Source organism: Capra hircus, chromosome 24 (assembly GCF_001704415.2).
Source record: "Capra hircus breed San Clemente chromosome 24, ASM170441v1, whole genome shotgun sequence".
Classification (NCBI taxonomy): domain Eukaryota; kingdom Metazoa; phylum Chordata; class Mammalia; order Artiodactyla; family Bovidae; genus Capra; species Capra hircus.
Genome location: NC_030831.1, coordinates 62,086,476 through 62,096,821, shown reverse-complemented (window position 1 = coordinate 62,096,821; position 10,346 = coordinate 62,086,476). Strand labels below are relative to the sequence as shown.

Sequence of the window (10,346 nt, the reverse complement as noted above, 5' to 3'; positions counted from 1 at the left end):
CTGCTGCTAAGACGCTCCGCCAGTGCCTCTCAAGCTGAGAGTCTGAAACATTTTCCTGGTGATACAGAATAATTGTTAAGGAAATAGTGGTCAGGTTGGAGAAACTCTTTCAGAATATAGATCAGAAAATGTAATTTTCTAACTGTACTTTTTCATTAATTACTAAAATTGTACTAGAAGTGGCCTTGAAGACAATTCAACGTGTAAGAGAAGAAAGACTGTTTAAGGGCTCTCATTGGGAATAGTAGCTTAGGGCACATGAAGAAGTTGGAATTTAACTTTATTCTCGCTGGTCTTAGAAAGACACGTGCGTGCCTTTCACATGAGCCAATGACTGCAGGTCGCAATTTCTCCCACAGAAGAAAGGGACATCCGGGAAAAGAGCAGTAACTTTGTCTTCACTCGTAGAGACGTCATGCTCATGAAAGTGATGGATAGCCTGGTGAGGAAACCGAAAGTTGATTTACGTGAAATACCAGCTTCTGTGAAGAAGGGGAGGAATCGAGAGAGGCATATATTGAGGAGCTGAGCGCTCGCAGCACAGGCTTACAGACCGCCCGCCCGCCTCTGCTCACTCCAGGAACGCAGGTGAGTGCTTCCAGAAGCTCTGCTGAGCCACATGAATCCTTTCTGGAAATAACGACAATGAAATGTTACTTATCTATACAACTGTACATCGTTTACCTGTTTCATTTGTCTGGCTGTATTTTATGATTTGTGAAGTCACTCAGTCGTGTCCGACTCTTTGTGACCCCATGGACTGTAGCCCACCAGGCTCCTCCATCCGTGGAATTTTCTAGGCAAGAGTACTGGAGTAGGGTGCCATTTCCTTCTCCAGGGGATCTTCCCAACCCAGGGATCGAACCCGGGTCTCCCGCATTGTGGTCAGACACTTCACTGTCGGAGCCACCAGGGAATTTAGCCAGGGCAGAAGTAAGACAACTTTTCATCTGCTTTAATCTTTAGGGAATTTATTTCCAAAACACAAACACTTCCTTAGGAGGAAATGTGACGAGGGGTAGGAGGCGCAGCACCCACCACTCCTTCAAGAAGAACGCAGGGCTCCCCTGGTGGTGGTGGTCCAGTGGATGAGAAGCCACCTGCCAGCGCGGGGGACCCGGGTTCCATCCCCGCTCCGGGAATATCCCACATGCTGCAGGGCAACTAAGCTCGAGCACCACAGATAAGGAGCCTGAACTCCAGAGCCCGTGCTCCACAACAGGAGACGCCGCAGACAGCAGCCCCCGCTCTCCAAAACTCAACAGAAAGCCTGCTCACTGCAGCAAAGACCCAGGTAGTTTTCCTAAATGGAAGAATGGCAGAGAGGTGCCTCGTGGCTGTTGGCTGGATGTTATCGCATCAGTCTTTGCTTTGGTATCTGTTATAGGTCTTCTCTACCCAGTCTTAGTACAACAGGTAAGGAAGAAAAGATAAAGATATTCTATTAGTTTTTACAAAAGTTTTTTTTATAGTCTTCTAAGTATGAAGTATATACATTGAAAACAACTTTAAAAGGAAAGAAGCTATAGTTCCAGATGGCACAGTGGTAAAGAAGGCACCTGCCAATGCAAGGGACGTGAACTTGACCCCTGGGTCGGGAAGGTCCCCTGGGGAAGGAACTGGCAACCCACTCCAGTATTCTCGCCTGGAGAATCCCATGCACGGAGGAGCCTCCCAGGCTACCGTCCGTGGGGTTGCAGAGTGGGACACGACCGAATGACTGAGAGCACCCACACACGGCTGGCAGAATCCCACAGCTCACAGACAAGACATTTCTTTTAGGAAAATTTTATTATAGACTAACAAACTTCCCTTCACTAGAGTGATGATGAAATGCATCTGATGCTCTTCCAGGACTTCCAGACCACATCCGGCCACCATGAGTTCCCTCGGTGAAGCAATCATCCACCTTGCAATCGATCTGTTCCACCAGATCAGACAATCAGAGAAGGAAAACATCTTCTATTCCCCTTTCAGTATCTCGTCAGCCTTAGCCATGACTTACTTAGGGGCCCGAGAAAACACCGCGTCAGAAATGCAGAAGGTAGGTGCAGCTGCCTTTCCGTCACAGGTCTGCACGGCTGTCTGCTGGCTGGCGTGCAGGTGACCACAGGTCTGCCTGTCCCCGGTCCCACGGGAAGCTCGAGCAGCCCCACGACGCACTCTCCCGCAGGGCTCCCCACCTGCTCCCTGTGCCTGGATTTCCCCTGGGGGCTGGGATGACCCCCTACAATTGCCCAGCAACCAGAGGTGGCTTTAATGGAAGAGTTCAGTAGAAGTGAGGCCCTGACTAAAATCCATGTTTTTAGTGTTTTTTAAACACATTTCCTCAACAAGGGTTACAAAGTAAACCAGGATTCTTTGAAGTGACTTGTTATAAACTAGTTTTGTGCTTTGCACACACAGCTTGTGTTTCCTAAGGAGCAAATGCTTGTACTGAACATTTCTTTGATTCTCTTTGGGTTTTTCCTTGTTTTTTTGGTTTTGTTGTTGATGTTGTTTAGCAATTTGTTTTGCTTGTTTGGATTCATCCTCTCCTTCCTTCCTTATTTCTTTCTTTATCCACCCTGATGTATGTGGGTTTCTGAAGCCTCCTTGTCCCACTCCCTGTCTCCTCCAGGTCCTTCACTTCAGTGAGATCGCAGCCAACACGAAAGAAGGAGCCGCGAAAGACCCCGTGAGTCGCACAGCTCTGGACCAGAGGGAGGTCACAGACCCAAGAGGGCTGTTGGTTAAACTGGGAATTTCAGATAAACTGGAAAGGTCCATTTTTAGAGGACATCCTAGGCAAAAATGCTCTCCTGTTGGCTCAGTGGGCAAAGAACCCACCTGCCAGTGAAGGAGGCACAAGTTTGGGTCGGGAAGGTCCCCTGGAGAAGGAAATGGCAATCCTCTCCAGTGTACTTGCCTGGGAAACCCCATGGACAGAGGAGCCTGGTGGGCACCGTCCATGGGGTCGCAAGAGTCAGACACGGCAGAGCCCACACGCACAGGGCGCTAGGCAAGGCAGGTGAGCAGAGTCGTCTCTGGTCCCATGTCACACGCTGATCTCAGATGCTGTTTTCTGAAGAGAGGCGTGTGTCTCAGAGCAGAGGGTCTTCGGGGCTTCGTGCTGAAGGGCTCCTTTCGTGTGCTGGCCATGCCATCTGCACGGTCCTCGTTCCCCAGCCAGGGACTGAGACCAGCTCTGCGGAAACCTGGCCCTGTCTCCTCGGAGAGGTCGCTCAGTTCTCTGAACGCTTGTTTTCATGAGACTAAGAGATGCTGGTGTACAGCTGCTAGCAGTGTCCCAGGCACACACTCTTCCTACACCGGGAAGTGTGAGCACTATGTGTGATCACAGTGAACAGCCATAGGGCACAGTCCAGCGGGCTGAGAGGATGATCTCCCCGAGGAGAATAACAGGCCTTCGTGTCACAATCTAGGGCAAGATACAGGTTGCGTGTTCTCTTACAGTTGATGACTCTTAGAGACACAATACAATGCATTAGGCCTCAAGAAGCTCACGTTTAACTGATCCCTAAACACTCAAGGGGCTTAACTGGTGGCTCAGATGGTAAAGAATCTGCCCACAACGCGAGAGACCTGGGTTCAATCCTGGGTGAGAAAGATCTGCTGGAGAAGGGAATGGCTACCCTCTCCAGTATTCTTGCCTGGGAAATCCCATGGACAGGAAATCCCTTGGCCAGCTACAGTCCACGGGGTCACAAAACGTCAGAAATGACTGGGTGACCAACACACACACACACAAACATTTACGACAGTGAAGACGCAGCCCAAGAGTGGACGAGCAGCGCGTGTAGTTCAAAAGAGGAAAGACTGGAGTCCATTAGAGAAGGAAGAAAGGGTTACCTGAAAGGCTGGATGTAAGTTTAGAAGCATGTTCCCAGCAAAAGTCACCAAATGCCAGGAAAGAACAACAGTCATCCACAGAAAAACCAAAATCCAGGTACTGATCAAGCAGACTTATGTGGGTGCAGTATTCATATTGTTAGAGAATCCAGTGAGCTCACTTTTTGGTGTTTGAAGGTTGAAAAGCCAGGAAGTGTTCATCATCACTTTCAAAATCTTCTGATGGAATTAAAGAAATCCACTGATACCTATGAGCTGAGGGTCGCCAACAGGCTCTATGGAGAAAAGGACTTTCCGTTTCTCCAGGTGAGTTTCCTGGTCTATCAGGTCCCGGGTCCTCGGGCCCCATCTCCTAATGGAGGGGGAGGGGTGCAGAGGAGCCGGGGGACCCGCACGGGGGCATTACCCCCAGGGGCCGGGCTCCCCAGCCACAACCCCACCCGCTGGAGTGTCCAGAGGCTGATAGCACACCAGTGAGGGGGGGCTAGGCATGGGCTTGTGAACTCTGCTTGATCAGGATTTAACACATTGCATTTAATTTGGGAATACCTTCATAGTTACTGATAAATTAAACTTCATTCTTCCTTTCTTCCTGCTCATGTCACAGGAATACATGGATAATGTTCAGAAATACTACCTGGCCAGTGTGGAATCTGCTGATTTTGTCAGCGCTGCAGAGGAAAGTCGAAAGATGATTAACTGCTGGGTGGAGTGTGAAACCAATGGTAGGTTATGAGAGAGTCGCTCATTAAAAGTCACCGCTGAGTCCCCGCTTTGTGAACACAGTGCTGGACCCTGACCGGGCTTCCAGGAGCGGGGGTGAGACGAGATCGCGGAGGGTGGGGAGTCCTGCAGGGGGCGGACGGTCCACGTCAGTGCGGAGAGACCCAGGCGGGGGTGCTCCCAGGACCAGCCCCCTGCAGGCACAGCTGAGTCTGGAAGACAGTGTCTTTGTGGATCCCAAGTCTGCTCAAACATTAGGTTGAGTCATAAATTTTCTTTAAAATAGAGGCCTAACTTCTGGATTATGATCCCTAAGAGAAAATAGGAAGAGTTCCCTTTTGCTTTCTTAACTGGGAAACAAACTGCTCTCCTTTAAACCACTCATCTTCCAAAATGACCCCCTGCAGCAGGAGGTGCCTGGCCCATGTCCCCCTCCAACAGGATTGTCACGGGGGTCCTCCCCTCCCAGGGAGGGGGCTGGACAACGTCCCCATCCCATGAACCGTATCCTACCTCCCTTCCGAAATACAGATCTAACCTACGGCAACTCAAAGTTGAGAATGAAGACAAATACACCCCAGGGAATGGTGTCTGGGCACGTGTTCTAGATTTTAGTGTTCATATCATTTGTCCTAAAGAACTTTCAGGCCCATTTCCTCTGATTGCTAAGTTCAAATTTGAAAATAGCAATCGAAGAATAAAGTGAAGACCAGAGTAGAAGGAAGGATTGAGTAAACAGAGATAAAGCTCTTGAAGGAACAGAAAGGGAGGAAAGGAAAGAAGAAAACTGACCAGTAACATCAACTGAAATCAGTGCGTCAGGGTTGCTTGTGAGATGACTGATGTCCCCCCCCACACAGACTGAACACCTTCCCAGGCAGGAGCAGGGGCGTCTCCACGAGGGCGACTCCATCAGGCTGGGGCCGTGAGCAAAGCCTCACCTGGTGAACCGCTGGGCGTGGAGTCCCTCGAGGGGTGATTTGTATGAATCTTTAATCATCACTTGTAACTTTCAGAGCATCTTACAGACAGACGGCGTGTTCCTTTCATAATTGATAATTTGTCTTTGCAGGAAGAATCAAGAATCTGTTTCCCCAAAACTCTCTTGATGGCTCTGTTCTGGTTCTGGTGAATGCTGTCTATTTCAAAGGGCAGTGGCAAGAGGAATTTAAGAAAGAAAATACTGTGGAGGAAAAATTTTGGCTGAACAAGGTATTGTCTATAAGTTATCCATATAACATAACGTAACTACATATGCACTGTGAAATGTGAATACGTATTGATTAATATATAACTGCAGGTAGAAGATAGAATTCGTCAAGGCTTATTTTTTTGTCTTTTTTTTTTTTTTTTTTTTTTACTTTATTTAGTTGGGATCCCCTGAAGGAATTCTTGTCTCTAATTCACAAAATTTCCAGATCATCTCTTAGAAGGAGGATGTGTTTGGTATCTGAACAAGATTATCTTTCTTTATAACTTAGGCCCATTTAGCACTATTTGCACATGAATTTATTGCAGGATACAAGCAAACCTGTGCAGATGATGAAACAAACCAATCGCTTCAATGTCGTGTCCCTGGAGGACGTGCAAGCCAAGATCCTGGAAATCCCGTACAAAGGCGGAGAGCTGAGCATGCTGGTGCTGCTGCCCAGAGAAGCGGACGGTCTGCAGGAGGTGAGGCCTGGCCTTTACAGGGCTGCACGCTGTTGCTTACGTTCCTGGTGACGCAGTGCGGTGCGGGCTGCTCACAGTATGGTGGCAGTGATTGGCAGAGCTCAAGCACATGACGGAAAACGTGAAGTCAGTATGCTAAGTGTCACAGTGTAATATGACAAGTGCACAAAAGTCTGCACACCGGCGGTCAGAATAACATTCTGATGAACCTGTCGAATGTCAGTTGACAAAACAATCTACCTGGGTGCAAGCATGAGGGTCTTACAACTGTAAGAATCTCCTGTGTAGTCCAGGCCACTCATCTGAAGATGAAGAGATTGACATATGTAACTGACACATGGAAACACCTGCAAGTTGACTCACAAACAAAACGAGAAAATTAAAGCAACAGAGTTCCCGTCACACTCATGCCCAAGCTCCATCGTGTCCAACTCTTTGTGACCCCATAGACTGTAGCCCACCAGGCTCCTTGTCCATGGGATTCTCCAGGCAAGAATAATGGGGCCCGTTGCCACTCCTCCTCCAGGGAAACTTCCAAACCCAAGGATCAAACTCGAGTCTCCTGTGTTTCCTTTGCAGGCAGATTCTTTACTTGCTGAGCCCCCGGGATAGCAAAGTTTCCTTATAGCCCCACTAATTCACAGAGGTTTTTTAGACTGTGAGCAAATGGATTTACCTTGAATCCCAGTTTTTAATTTGCAAGTATTTAGTTTCTAAGTACTCAAAACTCATTCACAGTCTCATTTCTAGGAGTTCGAAGGTGGGAGGAGGAGGAATTATACAGTTTTCTTCTTAGCATTGCTATCATAAAGCTAATATATAAAAAACACCAATAAGACCATCTGTCATAGAAGGACATCCCCGTAAAAAGACCATCTATAGAGGCCTGTAACAGCCGATGATGGTGCAGCAAGAGGGCCGTAAATTGCCCACCCTCCAGAACGCATGCCACGGGAACACTAGGGAATCAGGACCTCACAGGGGAAAGTCACACCGCCAGTCAGTGTGGCGAGTCCTCAGAATGCTGTCTCCTGCCTCCAGATTCCCCCTTATCAGTGACACTGGGAGTTATCTGTCCTAGGATTTTACCTTATAGCAACAAGTTGAAACAACGGAAAAGCTGTTGGACGTAAGTGACTCAAAATTATGAAAAATTTTAAATAAGACACAATGGTATGTATGTATTTGTATTACCTTACCTTCGTTTTGAAACTGACATGTAGTGAATGCTTAAAAGATATTACTTAAATAAATATAGATGTATACTGAGTATCAATTTAATGACCAGTATTATGTGGCGACATAAACTTGATTAGAGAAATATTTATTGAAAAAATTTACAAATAGATCAAGCAAGAAAAAGGAATAAAATTAGGATGTAAGCTGTAAATGCACTATGGGAAAAATTCTGGACAAAAGAGATTAACAAGAGAAGTCTACTGAAAGCAAGCATGCCATGGATAAACAGCGTGCGCAGCGGACAGTTCATCTCCTACAGATGGTTTTATTCAGCCACCCTGTTGCCGCATGTGTGTGCGCATATGTGCACGTCTGTGTCTCTATGCGCTTTGCTGTGCTGTGCTTAGCCGCTCAGCCAAGTCCGACTCCTTGCAACCCCACAGACTGTAGCCTGCCAGGCTCCTCTGTCCACGGGATCCTCTGAGCCAAGAGTACAGGAGTAGGTAGCTTATCCCTTCTCAACGGGAACTTTCCCAACCCAGGAATTGAACCAGGGTCCTCTGCATGGCAGGTGGATTCTTCACCAAGCTGAGCTACCAGGGAAGCCCTGTGTATTTATACATATGGATGCATTATGTGTACATAAATAAAGGGGCTTCCCGGGTAGCTCAGACAGTAAAGAATCTGCCTGCAATGTACAAGACACGGGTTCGATCCCTGTGTTGGGAAGATACCCTGGAGAAGGAAATGGCAACCCACTCCAGTGCTCCTGCCTGGAGAATCCCGAGGACAGAGGAGCCTGGTGGGCTACAGTCCATGGGGTCACAGGGAGTCAGACACAACTGAGAGGACTAAGCACTCAAGCACACATGTACATAAAAATGGCAAAGTCACAAGTGTATCAGTTCAGTTCAGCCGCTCAGGCTGTGTCCGACTCTGTGCAACCCCATGGACCGCAGCACGCCAGGCCTCCCTGTTCATCACCAACTCCTGGGAGTTTACCCAAGCTCATGTCCATTGAGTCAGTGATGCCATCCAACCATCTCATCCTCTGTTGTCCCCTTCTCCTCCTGCCCTCAATCTTTCCCAGCATCAGGGTCTTTTCTAGTGAGTCAGCTCTTCGCATGAGGTGGCCAAATTATTGGAGTTTCAGCTTCAACATCAGTCCTTCCAATGAACATCCAGGACTGACATCCTTTAGGATGGACCGGTTGGATCTCCTTGAAGTCCAAGGGACTCTCAAGAGTCTTCTCCAACAGCACAGTTCAAAAGCATCAATTCTTCAGGGCTCAGCTTTTTTTATAGTCCAAACTCTCACATCCATACATGACTATTGGAAAAACCATAGACTTGACTAGATGGACCTTTGTTGACAAAGTAATATCTCTGCTTTTTAATATGCTTACTACTGCTGCTAAGTCGTTTCAGTCGTGTTTAACTCTGTGTAACCCCATAGACGGTAGCCAACCAGGCTCCCCCATCCCTGGTATTCTCCAGGCAAGAGTACTAGAGTGGGTGCCATTGCCTTCTCCGAATATGCTGTCTGAGTTGGTCATAACTTTCCTTCCAAAGAGTAAGCGTCTTTTAATTTCATGGCTGCCGTCACCATCTCCAGTGATTTTGGAGCCTAAAAAAATAATGTCTGCCACTGTTGCCACTGTTTCCCCATCTATTTCCCATGAAGGGATGGGACCGGATGCCATGATTGTCATTTTCTGAATGTTGAGCTTTAAGCCAACTTTTTCACTCTCCTCTTTCACTTTCATCAAGAGGCTTTTTAGCTCCTCTTCACTTTCTGCCATAAGGGTGGTGTCATCTGCATATCTGAGGTGATTGATGTTTCTCCCGGCAATCTTGATTCCAGCGTGTGTTTCTTCCAGCCCAGTGTTTCTCATGATGTACTCTGCATAGAAGTTAAATAAGCAGGGTGACAATATACAGCCTTGACGTACTCCTTTTCCTATTTGGAACCAGTCTGTTGTTCCATGTCTAGTTCGAACTGTTGCTTCCTGACCTGCACAGAGGTTTCTCAAGAGGCAGGTCAGGCGGTCTGGTATTCCCATCTCTCAAGAAAACTTATGTGATTATATAATATATATCGAGGACTCTTATTTTTGCCTCCTAGGATAAAACCTAATAAACTGAATCTCCTGTATTCATGTTCACTGTGCAGTTGTTTTTTCCAGACATTTCAATCCAAGGTTAGGTGGGCCCCATGACTGCTGAGAATCCTGACAGTTGTTCCTTTTCCACTGTTCCAGGTTGAAGACCAGCTCACTGCTGAGAAGCTAATAGCGTGGACGAGCCCACAGAATATGGGGAAGAGACAAGTGGACTTACACCTGCCTCGGTTTAAAGTGGAAGAGAGCTACGCCCTCGTGCCCACACTGCAAGCCCTGGGGATGGTGGACGCCTTCCGTGGTGGGGCCGCCGACTTCTCGGGCATGACCGGGAGACGCGATCTGGTGGTATCAAAGGTCTTCCACAAGTGCTTCGTGGAGGTGACCGAGGAGGGCACGGAGGCCGCGGCTGCTACCGGTGTGGGTGACAGTGTTGTCACGTCACTACCGTTTCACGAGAGTTTCCGCTGTGATCACCCTTTCCTGTTCCTCATCAAGCACATCAAAGACCAACAGCATCCTCTTCTGTGGCCGAGTCTCTTCCCCTTAGATGTCCTTGGCCAGCGCCAACACTCAGGAACGTTCACAGAGCTGTTTCCGGCGTTTGAAGACTGGTGTAACAGGTTCCCTTTTTATTTCCTTTCCAAACTTAAAGTCACCACTGAGAATGTATTGGATTAAATATTATGTTTATCTGTCTCTCTCTTTCTACAAACACATGTAACCTATTCTATTCGCTCTTCAAATAACTTTTTAAAATACAGTGAACATTTTGTCCCAAGCGGAGTTTTTCATGTG

General features: G+C 47.7%; 1 protein-coding gene and 1 long non-coding RNA gene across 2 annotated transcripts in view; one reads left to right on the top strand and one right to left on the bottom strand.

Annotated features, from left to right (window-relative positions):
- Nucleotides 456-10,113, top strand: LOC108633802 (serpin B4-like). Its single transcript, XM_018039671.1, is given in 9 exon segments — nucleotides 456-588; nucleotides 1,855-2,044; nucleotides 2,621-2,677; nucleotides 4,030-4,158; nucleotides 4,460-4,577; nucleotides 5,648-5,787; nucleotides 6,094-6,249; nucleotides 9,690-10,049; nucleotides 10,051-10,113. Coding segments are annotated over 8 exon segments (1,173 nt in total). The 5' UTR covers nucleotides 456-588; nucleotides 1,855-1,879; the 3' UTR covers nucleotides 10,099-10,113.
- LOC108633804 overlaps nucleotides 10,184-10,346 on the bottom strand; it is a 19,812-nt gene continuing 19,649 nt past the window's right edge. The window contains exon 2 of the long non-coding RNA XR_001917181.1: nucleotides 10,184-10,273. This is a non-coding gene — a long non-coding RNA (uncharacterized LOC108633804). The remainder of the gene's footprint in view (nucleotides 10,274-10,346) is intronic.